Source organism: Musca autumnalis, unplaced genomic scaffold, assembly GCF_047663935.1.
Source record: "Musca autumnalis isolate F117 unplaced genomic scaffold, ASM4766393v1 scaffold_4, whole genome shotgun sequence".
NCBI classification, from domain to species: domain Eukaryota; kingdom Metazoa; phylum Arthropoda; class Insecta; order Diptera; family Muscidae; genus Musca; species Musca autumnalis.
Genome location: NW_027411977.1, coordinates 1,089,998 through 1,111,103, shown reverse-complemented (window position 1 = coordinate 1,111,103; position 21,106 = coordinate 1,089,998). Strand labels below are relative to the sequence as shown.

At 34.2% G+C, this 21,106-nt stretch overlaps 1 protein-coding gene across 33 annotated transcripts in view; it reads right to left on the bottom strand.

Moving 5' to 3' along the window:
- Positions 1-21,106, bottom strand: part of Eip63E (cyclin dependent kinase Eip63E) — a 263,968-nt gene that overhangs the window by 15,713 nt on the left and 227,149 nt on the right. For all 33 annotated transcript variants that reach the window (XM_073982730.1, XM_073982740.1, XM_073982729.1 and 30 more), the window contains 2 exons: positions 12,621-12,826; positions 6,286-6,377 (listed from right to left, as the gene is read on the bottom strand). In XM_073982730.1, the coding sequence (XP_073838831.1) occupies positions 6,286-6,377; positions 12,621-12,826 (298 nt within the window). The remainder of the gene's footprint in view (positions 1-6,285; positions 6,378-12,620; positions 12,827-21,106) is intronic.

The following is a 21,106-nucleotide window of genomic DNA, read 5'->3' as shown; positions in this document are numbered from 1 at the left end:
AAGGAAAATGCAACTCCCTCTCCTCTTGCAGGGATGACACATTCATTTCATGACGCGGAGAACACATTCTACGCTAAAAGTTGCTCAAAACTCAAAACATGAAAATCGTGTTTTTAAAAATAAACTGTTGGTTAAGAGTAACCTGACCATTTTCGCCATATACTGTACTATCCGAAACGAGCGATACTGCAAGCAATAAAGTACATGTTCGAATACTATGTATACAATTAGTTGAATTCCAAATTGTTTTTGCAATATTCACTGCTTAATTGTGGTGGTACGTCTCTTCTTTTATGAATATTTTTATGCCAAACTTTAAAATGACTCAAATTTAAAAAAAAAAATTTGCCTTTTAAATTGAACTCCTAAATACCAGACGAGATCAAACTAATTGATAAATGTTTGCGCCATTCCGAAAAATCACGGCATTTTGTCAAGTAAAATTGAAATAATTTTAGTACAACAAATTTTAAACAATTAAAAAATATATATATTCGGCATCGTTTGCCAACACTAAATTTTATTCGCCCCTATAACCTGAACTCCCTCATATCAGACTAAGGCCATGTTTATATTATAGCCTTTCGCAGGGTTAACCTTCTTAATGAGGATTTATTTGACGTATACGCCAAGGAATTGACATTTGAAACCCAGTGGGGTTGTTATATCCGGTTAAATATAAACGTACTATAAATTAATATTAGTGATATATATATATATATATATATATATATATATATATATATATATATATATGTTTGCGCCATTCAGAAAAAATAGGTTTTTTTCTCATATAAAATTGGAATAATGAAAGTTGTACAAATTATTTGTACATGATTTAGTAATGGTTGTGCTGTTGGGGAACTTCGTGTAATATTGGAAAATATTTTAATCAGTCAGTTTTTCAGCAGCAAAATTTTCTATTAATATGTTCGATCATAAAATATTTAAGTACAATGGGCAATAAAAATCTATGTATTTTAGATAAGTAGAGCATAAGAGATAGCAGTTTATGTGAACGGCTGTGGTGCATTGATAGTAAAGGCATCGCCCAAGTGATATTGCACTCAGCAAGGGAAGAGGTTCTTGTAGTGATAAGAGAATAGAATAAGAGAAGATAGGTTAAGAATTATTTTGTAACTTAGTTCCTAAGATTCATTTTATCTTGAATAAAATTAGAATAGAATTTACAACCCAACGAGACGGTTGAAGTTTTATTACTCAAACATGATCGTTCGAGCCGGAATAAAAATAAAATATATACAAAAGTAGAAAAAAAAAATCAAATGAATATATATGGAACTATAAAATCTGAACCGATTTGAACCAAAATTGACACACTTATTTGTTCTAGGCTAGTTCTGGATATAATAATATTTGTTCCACAAACATCCCATAAGGGACAAGGGAGACTTCTCACATATCAATGAGTACACCCCGATTCATATTAGCTTAATGATGTGGGACCTACAGTTTATCGCCGAGTCCGAACGGCGTGTCTAAAGACACCACTTTTGTAGAGAAGTTTTACATGGCTGAAATACTCAGGGAATGTCGCCAACATTACTGAGGGGTATTTTGCCACCGTTGAAAAGTGTTTTGATGTTGCCTGGCCGGGGAATCGGCCCCACGACCTTAAGTATACCAGGCGGGTGTGCATACCATTGCACCACGGTGGCACCCAAGTTCTGGATACATGTATCAATTTACAGCTTGATCGGACATATATTGGGCTTTTGATGCATTATATACCCCATGTTGGATGCTAATGTATATGGGAGCTATGCCCAATCAGTGCCGATTTTCATTATTTTTTTTACAAAAACAGTCCTTGGACCGAAGAAATGACTTGCGTATCTATCGCATTATAGATGAGGATTTAAGGAGTTTTAATAAACTTTTAACATATTATGGTGATTGTAAGTTACATAACATCAAACAGGCATAATTTCACCGCACACACGTAGGGGGAAAAATGATGATCAGCGAAGAGAACTAGCTCGAAACTGCAATGCATTGTGAAGGACAACTGAAAATCTAAAAGATAGACCTGGGTAGTGCAGACAATGAACTTGGGCGCTAGTAGAAAAATGTCACATTGACCTGGGAGCCATCACGAAATAATACGAAAGTTATCGAGTCGACCGACTCAACGTGAATGCATTTTCCCATGTTTGACGCAAAAAAAAAACAAACTACTCCCTTATACTACTTCAAAACAGGCAGTAAAATTCTGACTACACATTGCACGACATACAATTTCTTTTGCTGGGATATTGTTGTGTAAATAAATGACTTGTAGATTTCTGTACGCAGGAATTGTTTTCAACTAAAAGCTCTGCAGAGATTTCCTTTTGCATAAAATTTTTCGAATACAACATTCGTTTAAATCTGAAGGTTTGTTTTTTAAGGCACCAGCATATTATATGCGATTATGTAAAAACCTCTAACTTTAATATGTGTATAATGTTCGCCATCACATACTTATACTCAATGTCAGTGCTCTACTTTCACTCTGCAATTCCATTGAGGTTAGCATCGTTGTTCTAGTCAGATCGTAGTAGTAGTAGTGATAGTAAACTGTATAATCTGTCTGTCATTTTGTTTAAGAATGTTCCTCTTTGCCCCTCTTATAAATATTTTTTCGTATGACATCAATCGCATACGTGCATATCGTTGTTCTAAGCAAAATATGCTCATTTCACAGTTCCAAGTGTTCAGATCTACTTTTCTTTTATCGCAGACATCAGCATCACAAAATGCTATCAATGATGTTCTTGAGTTTTTTTGAGATACATCATTTGTATTATTATCTAAGGATTTTCCACGACATTGTTACAGTTTCAGAACATGATGTGCAGCGAAGAAAATGTAATTTCACTTTCCGTTATGTATTTTTATTGTTATGATTATAATTACGTGATCCTTTCACAATCATGTAATACATATACATATGTATCTATTTCGTTGAATGTATAAGTGAATGTTCTTTTTTTTTGTGAAATTGGGGCATGCTATTTACTCACTCGTCGGATTATGTAACATACTCGTACAACTGCTACTACTCCTTTATTAGACCATGCGGATGAATCTTTCTTCGGGGATTTTATAAAGTATTTTTTAAAGGATATTTTACAAAGAAAACTAAATATATATTCTAACTGTAAAAAATATCCTTTTACAATAAACCACAACTAAATTAATTAAACATATTCACACTCTGAATTATAATTACTGAATGTCGACTGAGTGTTGCTAATATTTGGAATCCGTCACAAAAATCAAAACAACCACTGGAAAATCTCGAAAAAAATATATGCCAATTTTTTGTAATTAAATTGGTAAAAATAGAAGCCAAAACAAAGGCAAGAAAAGTGAATCTTACCAAGAATGTAAATCCCACGAATGAAAGCATTTTTCATGCCTATAGTCGCACGTATATTTTCTGTGCCAATGTGACATGTCAGTCAGTGACATGTTATGAAAACATCAATCACCAAAGAAACATCAGCGGCACAGCACCAACAAATGATACTCACACTTTCACGACAAACGGGCAATGTGACTGCAATTGTCTAAAAAGGGATGAAGGACTAACCAACCCATTTGTGTTGTTAAACAATGTTAAAAAATTAATCTTTTCTTTTTCACTGATACACTGGAACGACGATGTCGTCTACTCATACCCTTCCTCTGTGTTATGACAGAAAGTGGACCGGCGCCAGAGTGAGTAAGCAAAGTGAAATATAATCATTAGGACGAGTCGCTTCAGTGTTTTGACATTGACATAACACACGTTATATTTCAACACCCACAACAGGCAAGAACAGTGGGAGAATTCAAAACACAATTTGGATGTTGGTGTTAGCCTGCTAATAAGGTTCCTTATGGTGTTATACAACAACTGATTCAAAATTTATTGTATTTATATGTATGTAATAATATGGGAAAATGAATATTGGGGGTTATTCTGAACGAAAATGCCCCATGAGTTTGGTCTTCCCGCCGTTTCAACTTAAGGAAAAACATTTTACAAATTGAAAAAATATTATTTACAAAAAATACAAATCTTTACAAATAAGGTCACATGTTTTTTCTAAGAGTTACCACTTTTGACATTTGGAGATCTTAAAACTTATGTACATTAACCGGATATGGACATTGTAAACGATTTAGAATGATATTTATTTGATTGTTTGAACAAGCCTGATAAGCCACATATCGTAAAGCAAGCTTTGTTCTGGTAATTGCAATTTCTTAAAATTTTACCACTATTTCCGTCAAAAGCCATTTATACTGCTATTGTCACTTTTACCATTTTATAAGTAAATGAATGGGCCAAACCACTATAATTTAGTAAACACTCTCAGATTTGTTTAATTTTTTTCCTCAGTATGGGAATGTTTTTTTTTTTTACTTGCTGGTCTGTCCTGGTTATGCCGTCCTTTAACCCGAAAGTCCGAATACAAGAACCGGTTATACTGAACTGATTACAACGAAGTGATTATCGGTTATTGGAATAAGTAAGTAACAAGTGTTTGACCAGTTTGCCCTGTTATGTACATAACCAAATTTAAGCCAAAAAATTTTGACTTTTGGCCGAATTTGCACCAATTTATATCGTTTATAAATGTTGCCGGTACACCAAGGTGTCGTGAAAGGGTCCTATTCCATATAAAAAATTAAGTGCCACCGTCTGTTATTGGTTAAATTTTTCAAAAAGATTTTATTTAGTTCTCCCATTTTTTTGTTTAGTATATATTTCAGAGCCTTCCTTAACATCGAATCAATTATCAAAGTAAACTTACAGCAATGATCCATAAACTTTAACATCACACCTCGATGTTAAAACAGAATCCTTGAACAGTTGTTGTAGTTGTTTAACAGTAATTTTGTGAGAGACTATTCAACTTTCTTTTCACAGCAGTTTCTTATAAATCACAGAAAATGCGGTCATTAATGTCGGCATCAAAATTTATGATGCTGAAAATGGGGGAGGATTTGGTATGAGTTAGTTCCCAATACGCAGGAAAACGCTGTTGTATGTTTCCAAGGATATGGATGGAGAAATGAAGTAAAATATGTGTGTGATATTTTGGCAAAGAGATAACAAAGTTGATATTGATGTATGTACTATGTACATAGAAATAAACGACAAAGAGTAAAATACATTCTTTACTTAATTTCTGTTTCCAATTTTGGTACGTTTATTATATTTAAGGAAAACAAATATGGGGATTTCTGAGTGAAATCGGACACTTTTTCAATATGAGGTTTTTGATTTCCTTTATTTTTTGCTGTGGCGATGCTGCTAATTAACAAAACATTTTAGTATATTTTCAAATTTTTTTTGACTAACGGTTCCCGAGATATCGCGCCTTGAAAAAGTCAAATTCTGTAAAAACTACATGCAAAGAAATACTCATAACTTCTTTAATATTGGTCCAAATGGGACCATCTTTTTTTTGATTTGTTTGGTATTAAGGAAAAATTGTATTGACAAATTTTAAAAAATTCAGAAAAAATAGTAATCGTCCGAATCCCATTACCACATAGGGCTTAAAATTTTTGTAATTGAACGTAGTTTAACATACAATTTTTTTGAAAAAATCGAAGGGTGCAATCATGTTTAAAAATTGATTTTAAATATTAAATCCCGCAAATTGCATTGAAGCCCACTGTGCATTTTTCTTTTAAATATCTCTTTCGATAGCTGATAAAAAAACAAACAAATCAAAAAAAAGATGGTCCCATTTGGACCAATATTAAAGAAGTTATGAGTATTTCTTTGCATGTAGTTTTTACAGAATTTGACTTTTTCAAGGCGCGATATCTCGGGAACCGTTAGTCAAAAAAAATTTGAAAATATACTAAAATGTTCTGTTGGCTAGGAACATAAATTGAACCAAAAACAATTGAAATCAAAAATTACTTTTCTCCGAACTGTCCGATTTCACTTGGAATTCCCCATATATATTTACCAATTAAAAAAAAATACTTATTTGCAAAGGTTTTTTTGCGCGGCACATGACCTGTGACCGCAGACTTATTCATTTATGACCATATGCAAAGTTTTCTGGGTTATAGAACGCATTCATATAGTTGATGAAAGATTGATTATTATCTCGATTTATTTCACATACATACATATATCATATGAAAATAACACCTTATATCTTCTGGATATGCTAAATCCAGTATTGTCTAAACGTACTGTAAGTGTCATCATTATCAACATTTGGTACACATATATTGATACTACTTCCGGTTTGTTTATTCACTTACTTGCTAAATCCCCGGTATACTGTGGCATAAGATCCTTCCCCTAAAGGCTCCAATTTTACGTAGGCATCTTGTTTACCGAACGGCGAATCTCCCTGAAAGTAAAAATATAAAATATGATACATTAAAAACAAAAATAAGGGTTTTTGCATATTTGAAAAATCCAAATCGACCTTTATTTATTCAGCAGTAATAAAACATTATGTGATTCAGAACATTTTAGATTACGTTTTTAAATCAATATTGTCCTTTTTCATTTTTTACGTGATGAGAGAATTTTATGCCTATACACTTCAAATCTTCCGTACACGATTTTTTACGATTGGTCTAACATATTTAACTCACGTAAAACTTGTTAGTGGGATCCCATTTCATAGTGGATATGTGAATTTTAAAAGTTAAGGTTAATCTGATATAAATTTCTTAAAAGGTGTATTTTCTATTACGTTATATTATTACCTAACACCAGGGATGGCAAATTGGTGGTTTTCCCGCTACTTGTGGTGATTTTTGAGGTAAAAAACACTGTTTAAAAAGTTTTCTATGATCTCAAGATCTGCAATCTGACACTAATATTGTGACTTTTATAAACTCAGCTATACAAGAAGTTTGACATTAAATAACCAAAAAATATTTTTTATTATATGTCTCAAACACACAGAGACATTCGCCAAAACAATAAAGTGTATAAATTTCGCTAATTCCATAAATTGTACGATAATACTCATTTCCTTGGGGCGTACGTAAGCTTTTGTAACTGTCATTTTTTGGTTTTTGTAAAATTTACCGTTAATTATATTCTGGAATATATATTTCTTGTATTGAATATTGTTTATTAGTGAGAAATAAAACTGTGTACTTGGAATTCGTAAACGATATCCGACTCGTTCGTTTATATAGTTCCTTTCGTTCATCTCGTTGGTGATCACTTCCTTACGGTAGCGTAAAAACAAACCTCATTTGCCATTGCTTAGTAATGGGGAGATTGTCTTACCACTACTAATACACGAACTATTCTGATCAACCCTGGTCTAAACGTACTCTAACACATATCTCTGCGAAATCATGTATTTTCTAGAGTTGTGTAGTACCGGAACGAACTAGTTCACTGGAACTATTCCGAGACTGGAACGATCGGAACGATATCCAACTCGTTCGTTTATATAGTTCCTTTCGTTCCTCTCGTTCCTTTTGTACATCTCGTTCTATTCGCTCATCTCGTTCTTTTTGTTCATCGGATTCAAACGTTTTTTTCTATTTCGTTTGTTATTGACGACGCGTGTGTTTGTGTGTATGTATGTGAAAGGTTGCGCCTCCTTTAATTGTGATGAAATTAAATAGATTTTGCGTTTAACTATCGAAATGTGTAGGAAAATAAAATAGATTTTCAATAAAAATTAAGTGTATGTTCCCGTAAAAAAGCAATGTCGAGTTTGAGAAAGGGCGGTATTTGTCTCGCTTATCATTAGTATTATTCCTTAAATAATGAGACGAAAAACTCGCCGTCATCAATTACAAATATTTACAAATATTGTTTACTGCACTTTAATAAAGTGCATACATTCTATAAAATAAAAACAATATAAAAAATGTTTTTTATTCGCTTAACACTAAAAGAACAGCAAAATACCATGTGAACGAACGACTGATCAAAAGGAGTGATTTATCCAATAAGAATATTTGAGTTAAATGTAAAACGAACGAAGGAACTATCTGGAACGAAGGAACTATCTGGAACGAGAACTAAAAGGAACGAGAAAGATCGAACCGTTCAGTGAACTAGATTGTCCAACTCTAGTATTTTCCCAACCAACAAAAACACCAATTAATTTTCTTCTATAAGTTTGTATCTATCTACCCAATTTAATCAAGTCGCGCTTGCTTACTAATAGAGTTGTGCTAAAGGAACTATATGGAACTATCTCGTTCACTTCGCAGTTCCAACGGCCCACATTTTTTCTTTGAACAAACTGCGTATACTTAATATCACACGTTATATTTCATGATGTTACTCATACGTTTTGGAACTAGAACAAGGAACTAGGAACTAGATTACCCAACTCTACTTACTAATATTCATGTTATATTACAGTTAAACCTCGATTATCCGTGAATCGATTATCCGGGAACCTCCATTATCCGAGATAGAATAGAAATGTAGGTCTTTTTTCCATTTCCTATATTTTCCGTTAAAAACTTTATTATCCGGGAGTAAAAGCACACTTTCCACTAAATTTGATTAAGCAAACAAAAGAAAACTGGAAATTCTTCCATATTACACAATTTGTATCACAAAAACCATGGGACAAAGTCAATTCAGATGAATCTGGTGATGGTATTATGTATCCTTCCAAAATTTTGTAGATTACCTTTAGTAATATAACCACCACCAACTGACTCTATTGTTATTGTACAATACTATGCCATGTTTACCTAATATGTTCAAACAATTCATAAAAACATTGCCTCCATTATCCGTGAAAATCGATTATCCGTAATGCCTCCGGTCCCGACCATAACGGATAATCGAGGTCCGACTGTATTTAATAGCTATTTGTAGTAAAAATAACTATAACGAAAAAAAAAACAACAATGAAATTGATTAATTTCTCGGGACGCTCACTTGCCTTTAACAGACAAAGGGTCCCATCAAGAGAAAATAAAAAGAGATAAAATTTTGTTTCAAACTTAATTCATGTTGGCCAAACCTCAACAATATGAGTTTCATGCAATTTTAACTCAATGAGAATTATTTGAAGGGATGTTACGAAGAAAATACAATAAAGAGAGTTCGAAATATTAAATTCATACACACCGATGCTGCTGTTGCTCACAATTCTGCAGTTGAGTTTGTTATTGAATGCGCCGTAGTAAGTCAGTATGTGTGTGTGTGCACAAATAACACGAAAGACGATTATAGTGGTTAACTCGTGAGTGGTGTGTGCCTGCATGTTACTAGTTATTTTATAAATAATATCCCTTGTTCAACTGAATCTGAATATTGTGGGAAAATAATCAATGTGTGGGAGAAGTGAGATTTTGTTGAATAAGTCGTTGTGCCAGAGGAATTTTTGTATAACCGATAACATTTAATCGAACTCTACAGTTGTATATTATTACAACGTAAAAGCATTTTAATTGAGTATCATAATAGTGCATGACTAGTTCTATTCACAATTGGATTATTTTGGGTAAAGAACATATTATATTTGCACGAAAAAGGAAAACAAAAGGAACAGAAAAATAAGGCAAAGGTTATTTATTGAATAATATTCAGAATTCGCTGTTGTAACTACAATTTCAAAAAATATATATGGGTGAACATTGCGAAAAGACTTCTTTTTGTGTCCCGACGCATTTAGGGTTAAAAATATTGAAAAAAAATTTAAATTCTTAAAAACGGAATAAGTAAAACAAAATATCCTCAAACAAGGCTCGAACATCAAAATGTAAAGGACTACTATAACAATTGGGGCATTCCGCGATAATTTGAGGTTTGAAATGCAAGACGACGAATCCAGGTACATTTTACATTTTCTTAAACTTAATTGTTTTTGTAGACAATTTTGTGGTAGTAAGGGTTCATACTATTTATTCACAGAGCACAATTCTTAATAATGCATTAATGGGTCGAATGCCAAATATAAAAGTATTATTTTATGTCTTGCCGCCCACCGCTTTCGAAAATTATAATAACCGAAAAACGGCTTTTGAAAAAGTAGAATATTTAGGTTAAACGAAACCTGTTTTGTTTAGAAAAATAGATTTTTGGACAACCTAGGTAGACTTAACTTTACAGAAATGATTTTCTAGCTAATGTTTACTTATCTCTCTGATCCGTATATTGGTAACAGGCGAACCGCTACATTCTTCCATGATATTTTAAAATAATAAAATTGTACAAATAAGAGAAGTTCAGAATCAATATGGGTCGACCCGTTCCTTCGTATATGCTTAGTTGATTCTATCTTTCAGATCAAATATTATGTAAGGTTTTTACACATTAAACTTCAGGACAGGTCCAAAGCGAAACCTTTTATAGACTAATATATGGGTGTTCCAGTAGTCGGAGTTTATTAAGGATTTGGTTATTCCTGTACTTCCGGGTGAAAATGTTAAACAGTATTGGACTCTGGTTGACATAACTGGAAATTTTGTATGGCTTTAGCTCTAATAAAACAATTTTAAATAATTATACCCTCAGCCTTTAGGCTAAAGAGGGTATTTACACTTTGATACGGCCAAAAATGTGCCTCATCGAAATAATGGTTTTAGACCCCAAGTATGTTTGTACGATATCCGTTTCAGACAATTTTGAGTCGATCTAGCAATGTCCGTCCGTCTGTCTGTCTGTCTGTCCGTCTGTCTGTCTGGCTGGCTGGTGCGCACGATAACTCTCGAACGGATCAATCGATTCGGTTCAAATTTTGGGTATCGAAATATTTTGTCCAGATTCGATTTAAGTTCGAAGATGGGTCATATAGGTCCACTCCCTCAGGTACCTCCCCCACAAATGTTCAAAAATTGTCGCAAAACTTGTGCACACGATAACTCTTGTAGGGAATAACCGATTTGGTCCATACTTTGCACATCGTGTAATTTCTACCAAACTTAGATTAGGTTCCAATATGGACTCAATCGGTTCACTCCTTCGGGTACCTCCCACACAAAATTTCGGAAAAGTTCAGTTTAGGGCCTGGTCTCGAATCGCTTTCATTTTTGTTTACGCAGGTTGTATTCGCTGTCCTCTATACGACGCTGTAAGTTTCATTAGGGGCAAGTCGACACTTCCTGAGAAAATAGCCTGAAAGTTACAAAAAACCTATGACACCGTGTGTAGTGGTTGGAGCGCAAGATAACTCTCGAACGGATCTGCCGATTCGGTCCAAAATTTGGCTTTCGTAATATTATGTCCAAACTTAGTTCAAGTTCAAAGATGGATTATATCGGTCCACTCCTTCCGGTACCTCCCCCAAAAAAGTTCGAAAATGTTCGGAAAAGTTGTGCGTACGATAACTCTTGAAGGGAGTAACCGATTTGGTCCATACTTTGCACATTATGAAATTTCTACCAGACTTAGATTTGGTTTCAATATGGACTCAATCGCTAAACTCCTTCGAGTACCTCCCACACAAAATTTCGGAAAAGTTCAATTTAGGACCTGCTCTCGAATCGCCTTGGTTTTTGTTGTAACATCGTGTATTCACTGTGCCCTATACGAAGGTACAAGTTAATTCGGGGGCAAGTCCATACTTCCTGAAAAAATAACCTGAAAGTTGAAAAACAAACCCTATGACACCATGTTTATGGGTGGAAGCGCAAGATAATTCTCGAACGGAAATGCCGATTCCGGCCAAAATTTGGCCTTCGTAATATTGTTTCCAAACTTACTTTAAGTTCGTAGATAAGTCATATCGGTCTACTCCTTCATGTACCTACCCCACAAAAGTGCAAAAATATTCGGAAAAATTGTGCGCACGATAACTCTTGATGGGAGTGACCGATTCGGTCCATACTTTACACATTCTCATAATATCTACCAGATATAGGTTCGAATATGGACTATATTTGTCCACTCCATCCCGTACCTCCCACACAAAATTTTGGATAAGTTCACTTTTAGACCTGCTATTGAATCACTTTGATTTTTGTTGAAGCAACTTACATTCGCTGCCTCAATTACGATGGTAAAAGTTGTTTCAGGGGCAAGTCCATACTTCTTGAGAAAACAGACCGAAGGGTGTAAAAACCCCATATGGCACCCCCATGGTCTATGTCGGTCCATTCCTTTAAGTACCTTTTCCGCAAAATTTTTGAACTTTAATCTTAATCAAAATTTTTGTCGGTTCATACGACCAAAATTTTGAAACCCCCTAAATACATAAGTTTTTTTTGTGAAAAAAGTGTTTCAATTTGCACAGGCTGAGGGTATATCTCTGTCGGCAAAGCCGACTGATACTTTTTTACTTGTTTTTAATTATATTTGTGCAATTTGCAAATTTATAATGAGTGCGATTGTCTGCCAAGTATGCTCCTATAATCGGTCAGTACTCCTATATTTGGTTATACAAATTTTAAGTTTTGTCGCATCAAAATGAAGAAAAATTTGGGTTTCGCTTAAAAAAATTAATTAGATTATTAAAACTGTTAAACCTACCAATTGTCGGAATATCTAACCAATATTACTTACTATTAGTTTAAATTACTTTACACCTATTTTTAATTTAAGCAGTTTTTTATGCGACTTCTTTAAGATCTAACAAAAATATGTACCTATTATAAGTTGTCGATACGTTTGGACATACATATGTATTTTAAGATGCATAATATTTACTTACCCCGAATGCACTGAAACGTTTACGACGCGGATGTTGTTCTTGTTTGTTGAGGAATACTTCAGATTTGGGTCTGGGTGGTTTTTTGGGACGCATTATCACCCGTGTCTCTTCTCTAATGTCATCGTCTAACAATTTGCTATCGGATGAGACAGATAATTGTCTCTGGACACGATCGTGGTGGTCGGTGCCATCTGTACTACGCCAGTCTGAAAAGAAGAAAGATATATTATTTAAAAAATGTTGTCTGTAGTAATAATACCTGTTCGATTATCTAACACAGAAACAGAAATATACAAACAAAATCCGTCGAAATACACAAAATGTGTGCAATTACTTATTTAACGTGCGTCTTTATCCAATCTGGTAACAATTTTTCCCTTTGAGGACACAAAAGGATTACGTTTTCAGTTTCATTTTTTTTTTTTTTTTTTTTGTTTAAAGATATAACACATGCATAAACATAGACACTTCCTTTGACAGATGTTGGCTTCGCTCTTATAAGGTTTTTGTTAGAAGATGTGTTTAAAACAATCCAAGAAACCAGTCGCTATGCAGAAATGTTATTAACACGTACTTACAATCCAAGTTATTAATGCATAATTTTAACATGGACATGTCGGAAGAAATTAGTAGTTATTAAACAGCCACCAAAAGTCCATAAATAAGTCGCTAAAAAAAGTGATGTTATATTTTCAAAACATTTGAAGTGGATTTTAGCCCAGTCAAAATATACATTGAAATAGCAAAAATTCCCACAGAGCTGAATTTTGGTGGAGAGATAGAGTTTGCCATTAGAAGCATCGTAGTTAAAGTTTCCATCGATCCCATGTGTGCAAAAAAATTATTCGGGGTCAAAGGTCAAATTTTAAGGGTTTTTAGGTTTTCGGATTTATTTTTTGAAAACAGTTGATCTAATCAAAAAGTGACCTAAGTAAATATTGTAGACAGAAAAATTATCTACAAGTTTGATCTTTATAATTTTTTGCCGAAAAACGTCGGCACCGCCGTGCCAAAGAAGAATACGTTGGACCTATATTACCCTCCAAAGTTTTTGCCACTTTTGAAAGAAGCCCCGATTGCAGGAAAACTACACGTTTTACAGAAAAAGTTATTTTTTAAAAATTGCTTAAAACTATAATTTTCCCAAAAAATTTTAAGTTTTCTCGCAAAAAAAAATTCTGGGCACTAAGTGGGTTCATGATCTTCATCATTTTTTAATTTCGTTAAACTGGAGATTCTTCTGGGTTGATAGGCTGATAACAGGTGCCGGGTCATTTATATCAAATAAATATATGCATTTATAAAAGCTAGTTATGAGAACCCTCTATGTTCGAATATCTTCTATGTACACACACACATAGCATTTGAATGCACAAGTACACGAATGTTTGCCAAGTTGAGGTGAAATGTCTGCAGGTTACTAGGTGACCCAATACCCATTCTCATCATAGTCAATGTTGCAGCATCTGCTGCGGCTACACAAAAGGCGCCCAGTGCCATGAGTGCCACTTGTATGTATATGTATGCATATAATAAATAAATGAACTATGTATGTATGTTGAATTGATGAAAAAGGATGCTATGTTGAAAAGCGACGCTAGCTTCAGTAAAATGAAATAGCATCGTTATAATAACATGAATAACCAAACGACTGAATAGTCGTGTTAGATGTGGATTCAGTTGATGTTCGTTCTTACTGTCAAAAACTGGGTTGCACGATACTTTGTCATTCGTCTAATATCTGTGTTTTACGTTACAGAGGTCAAAAATTCAGTTTCTTCTCGTTTTATTTATTTTGGAGTGAAACATCAAATTATGGTTAGTTAAACCATATGTGTTCGCCGCAAGTTGTCTTTTTTCATTTCAAAATTTTGCCACAGCTGTAGTTATTCACTGAAGCTCTCTTTCATTCAAAACTCTTGAGATGAATTTGTCCTCGACCAACATTCAACATTCATTCAGTGTGAGTAAATTTGTCGTTGGCTAGCAGCAAATTTTGTATAATGACTGATTTGAGCTTTTTGAAACTATATTTCAGAGGAGAAATATATCAGTTTGTCCTATCCACAGATGTTGTCTTTATTTGCGTTTTACATTCATTTCCTTGGTCGAACATATCCATCCATTTTAACAATAAAAGTACGTGAGCCCGTATATAATGTTACGTAGTTCGTTTGTTTCTACTGTGACTCTAAATAGTTCAGTACTGTATACATCTCTCAAGGTTGTTTGTGCTTTCTTTTATTCATTGAATCGGATTTTTTATTATTGTTTCTTTTTTATATTACATTTGATATACATATGTACATATTTGCAATGGCAAACGTTGATTGGGGAAACGTCCAAAATATGTAATGGGGTCCGCAATTAATGTAAATAAAATGCGCTTGTCACTGCGTTCATCTCAATTATTATCTGAAATCGTAAACTCATTCCCTTTTTTGTAGTAATCATTATAACAAAGATCCACGCGATACTGAATGGTTTTACTAGAAGACTACATATTACGGCGATGGTGAGAAATAGGGTGATCATCTTCATTATTTACTCATCCGTTATCCGGATATAAGTGATCGTACAATTCATTTTGTTTTTTAATATTTATCGCATTATATTTATGTTATTGTATAGTGGTTGTCAGCTCTCTGTGATCATATATACATTAAATCGGAAAATATATCTATATACATATGTATATTTAAATCAAAATTGGAATATCTCTAAACAATCTCAAATTGTGCATTTTGCGTTTAGTGTTGTTTCATTGAACTCATTAGTAAATTAGTAAAATAGTGGTGCAGACAAACCAGGGCACAGTGTATTGGAAGGTACGACAATGATATGGACATCAGTAAATGATATGGTAAAGTCCCTATACAACGGCGCTCTCCAATATTTAGCATTTTTCTGCAACAGATGTGGGATACAGAAATGCAAATTAAAATATTTGGTACCTACAGACTTCTTTCTGTAATGTAAAATGTTTAATAAACAATAAAGGAAATATATTTTCTTGAACCATGTCATACGTCTTTAGAATCGGGCTGCACCCACAAATCGCTCATTTACTCAGAGAGTGGCATTTAAAAAAATCCAGTTTAGATAAAAAAACACGTTTTAATAGTAAGTTTACATTTACGAAATCCACTCGATTTCAACTGTCAATTCCATTGCTTAAACGTCAAATGAAATCCAGCGGATTTCAGGTGAGTTTTCATTTGACGTGTACGCAAAGGAATTGACAGTTGAAATCGAGTGGATTTCATAAATGCAAACCAAGCATAAATTGGCGATTGGAATTTGACTTCCCAACTTGAAAAGATTATTACACACAAACTAAAATAACTACTTGGACCATATTTTGCAAGCATCTAGCCAGATATCAGTGCTAAATTTCTGTGTTTTAATGTTTTAAAAACTCAAAAAAAAAAAACATTTTTGTTGATTTTTGCTAAACTAATAGTAAACGAGCTATATATAAATCGTTAAGATTTAGAGATATCAACATGCAAATTTGACACATAATAAAATATAAGTCGTGAAAAAACAAAAATTTCTAACTAAGAAACACATTTTTTGAGTAAATGAGCGAAATCTATTTCTCCCATATCCCTTCGTGTCTACGAATATGTTCGAGGGAATAGTTTGTTCTCAGTTTAATCGATTTCAGACCTTGCAAATGCAAATACCAAATACATATTCCACAATAATATCGTGAATACTCTTGTACAATACGACAAAGTAGTAGTACAAATTATTAGCAAAAATTGCAATTTTTATACCCTCAGCATTTATGCTAACGAGGGTATATCAGGAATATTGTCAATTATTTCATATTCCATTTCAGAAAAAAAGGATAATTTTTTTTCGCGCTACATCAACGATTTTTGATATGTAGGTTAAGAAAAAGATTCCCAGTACGAATCTGGCCGCGCGCCAATTTTTGGTTGTTGCGGACAAAAGTTATGGCGCTTTTATTTCGCTTTTTAAGAAAGAAAATATTATAAAAACGCTAATTATTTTAATGAGCACAATTGTTACAAAAAAGTTCTCTCGAAGTGACTTCAGCGAATAGATTTTATAATACCTGCAAAATGTTACACAGAATTCGCGGAATGTACATAAAATTGCTAAATTATTGAATATAAGTCTACTTTTTCAAAATTAAAGCCCATTTAGTGGTCATATAATTACATAAAAAATTGATGTGGATCCAAACTTCACGGCGTATTAAATGAGACTGCTATCATAGAGATTGGTGTTATAGTTTCGATGTTACAGCCAAAATAAGCACATATTTTGGTCAAAAAATAATTTTTTGTTCGAAAAAATATTTTTTTCACATGCATTATGTAGTAGAAAATATTGGAAAAGTTTACAGGAATACTTCCTTCATTTTGCTTAAATCTCCCAATAAAATAGACGGATTTTGCTTTATTGACATTCATATTAAAGCTTTCCCATTAGGGAAGTTAATTGGGTTAATGAGGATATATGTTAAAGCTTCTGAAATGGAAATAGAGGTCAAATAACCCATTTTTATTTATATGCATTTGAAAATACGTGTAAATCGCGTAATTATCAAAATCATTTTGTCCGCATGTGATTTTCATGTACAGCAAGACCATATCTTTTAATTTGTATATATTTTTCGAAATTTAATTTGGAGGCTAAGATGTAGCATCAGCTGCATCTTAGCATTAAAATACCTATAAAATATCGCTAATTTACGCAAAGTGCATACAATTTTTGTCCGCATCCGATTTCAATGTCCACCATGAAAATCTACATCGATATATATCTATTTCAAGGCGATCAATTAAGAACCGTGGATGTAGCATCACGCGCTATTTTTTGGGATAAAATGAATGTAGCTCCCTTATCACTGAAGTTTTCAAAACTCTGTTTCCGCTAAAACGAAGATGCTGTATTTGTTGTTTCATTGCAGTGGAAACGAACCGCAGAAAACGCGATAAAATACGCGTTATTTCCAAAAACAATTTTAGGTGATTTTTCTACTTTGGACTTTCTTGTAACTCGCGTTTTAGTGGATGGATTTTCACGGGGAATGATTTATTAGATCCGGAACGTAAAAAACTAAAATGTGCAATCAAGTACGAGGAAATCGAATGACAATTGTAAAAATTAGGCCCGAAAAATATGATTTTTAGAAAAATGTGCGCACAAAATTTCCGTATTTGGATGCAGATTTCTATGAAGCTGTGTAGACTACATTCACGACACATATATCAAATAACTCAGAATCGCGAGTTCTACAATTCTATATACGATTTTTTGTAAAACCTGTTTGCGGAATGAAATTAGAAGAAAATGTCAAAAAACACTGTAAAACTGGCTTCAAAATGTCAGCATCATTTAATGGTAGAAGCAGTTCAAATTTTTAAAAGTAATACATTAGTGAGATGATCCTTATTTAGTTTGCTTCTACTTTTACTTTGACAGGAAAATCGAGAGAAGTGTGGTTTACTTACAAATCGCGAGAAAACAAAAAAAGACATGGTGGCTTCAACCCATTTTTACCCATTTTTTAACATAAATATAGCCACAGCTTCCACACAAATTATCTTTTAAGGCCAATATTTTTTGCCACGTCCAACAACATTTCATTGTATCCAAAAATATTTAATTTGTATAGTATAGAACCACAAGTCGCGTATTCTAAAAGGGTGAACCTTGGCTTCAGCTATGTTAAATTTTCAAAAATATTGGTGATATACACTTTGGACGAAATGTGTTTCAGACAATTTGGAGTCGATTAAGCAATGTCCGTCCGTCTGTCTGGCTGGCTGGACCGATTCGGTTCAAATTTTGGCTTTCGTAATATTTTGCCCAAACTTAGTTTAAGTTCGAAGATGGACTATATTGGTCCACTCCTTCCGGTACCTCCCCCACAAAAGTTCGAAAATGTTCGGAAAATTTGTGCGCACGATAACTCTTGAAGGGAGTAACCGATTTGGTCCATACTTTGCCCATCGTAATGTGTGTACCAGACTTAGATAAGGTTTCGATATGGACTCAATCGGTCCACTCCTACGGGTACCTCCCACACAAAATTTCGGAAAAGTTCAGTTTAGGGCCATCTCTCGAATCGCTTTGATTTTTGTTTTAGCAACTTGTATTCACTGCCCCCCATACGACGGTACAAGTTTCGTTAGGGGCAAGTTTATACTTCCCGAGAACTTAGCCTGAAAGTTGCAAAAACCCCCTTTGAAACCATGTGAGGTGGTTGGAGCGTAAGATAACTCGCGAACGGATCTGCCGATTCGGTCGACTCCAAATTGTCTGAAACGAATTTCGTCCAAAAATACTTGGGGTCTAAAACCATTATTTCGATGAGGCCGAGAGCGACCAAATGCTGCAATATTTGTATGAAAAATCCAATTGGACAACTGAACTGAAAAATTCTCTGTCATGATAGAGACAATTTGTAGCATGGGAGGAAATTGTGGTTCTCTACACAAAACCCATTATATATTAGGCAGTAGGCCCGATATCTAGAAGACACATTATTGCAATTTGCATCAGGGGAAATGTCAGTAGTTATTTTGGCATATGTAAGCTACATTGCCGGTATATGCCCTCCAGGAATTAAAATATGGACAAAAAATGAAATTTGTATAAATTTCATACAAAAGCAATGATCTATGTCACCCGCTAAATAATATCAGATCATCGTGCAAAATTATAGGCATTTTCTTCAACCCAAACTCTTACCTCCAGCAAAATTTCGCGACTATTGAACTGTAATTGCGACCTCTAGCGTGTTTATGATAACACTACAAACAAAAAACTGGATATATTAGAATGTAACTCTGTTATATGATCACGTACATCAACACAATTGACATCAATAGAAAGTTCAAGCGTTTCTCTTCCAAGTATAGCTTACTTGCCCGGAATGTCTCTTTCAGAAAAAAGATATAAGCTGTATATTGAAACTTTTCAAAATTTTCACACAAAAGTTGTGGTCCATTATACCCTGTGAATATTATCTGATCGCCATATCAAATTGCAAGCTTCTTCTTTGTCATAAACTCTTACCTTATTTAAAATTTCGAGGCGATCGGACTATTATTGCGACCTACAGAGCAGCTACAAAATCGGACAAATATTATGTTTTTGGTCCATTTCACCCGCTAAATATTTGACGATCATCACCAATTAAAATAGCGATCTATTCCGATGTAAAACCGACCTCCATACCAAATTTTGTGACGATCGGTTCATAATTGCGACCGGGAGTTTGATTACAATTTATAATGGACAGACGGACACACGGACGGACACACATCTCAAAATCGCTTTATTTCGACGAGATATGACGATTGGTATACCACATTGGGGGTCTCCGACGAATATTTCGCGGTGTTGCATGAATTTTTACCAAAACAAACTTGTAATACCCTTTGCACATAGTGGTGTAGGGTATAAAAAAATAAAATTTCGATCAGTTTGTGGAACTTCCTAACAGTGTTAATTTAACCAGAACTTCGGGTGCCCGGTTCGGATCAATACCTATAAAATCTTATTGAGCCTATAATACCCAATTTGTATACCCTCAGCATTTATGCTAACGAGGGTATACATATACATTTTCATACGGACAAAATGTGCCTCATCGAAATAATGGTTTTAGACCCCAAGTATGTTTGGACGAAATGTGTTTCAGACAATTTGGAGCCGATTTAGCAATGTCCGTCCGTCTGTCTGCCTAGCTGGCTGGTGCGCACGATAACTCTCGAACGGATGAGCCGATAGGGTCCAAAATTTGGCTTTCGTAATATTTTGCCCAAACTTAGTTTAAATTCGAAGATGGTACCTCCCCCACAAAAGTTCGAAAATTTTCGGAAAATTTGTGCGCACGATAACTCTTGAAGGGAGTAACCAATTTGGTCCATACTTTGTATATCGTGAAATTTCTACCAGACTTCAATGAGGTTCCAATATGGACTCAATCGGTCCACTCCTTCGAGTACCTCCCACACAAAATTTCACTGTCCGCTATACGACGGTACAAGTTTCATCAGGGGCAAGTCCACACTTCCTGAGCAAATAGCCTGAAAGGTGCAAAAAACCCCTATGACACCGTGTTGGAGCGCAAGATAAGTCTCGAACGGATCTGCGAATTCGGTCCAAAATTTGGCCTTCGTAATATTTTGTCCAAACATAGTTTCCAGGTCCACTCCTTCAGGTACCTCCCTCACAAAAGTTCAAAAATGTTCGGAAAAATTGTGCGCACGATAACTTTTGCACATCCTATTACATCTACCAGACATAGATCAGGTTCACATATGGACTATATTCGTCTACTCCTTCTGGTACCTCCCACACAATATTTCGGATAAGTTCACTTTAAGACCTGTTCTCGAATCACTTTGATTTTTGTTGAAGCGATTTGCATTCGTTACCTTCATTACGACGGTAAAAAGTTATTTCAGGGGCAAGTAGGAAAACAGCCCGAAAGG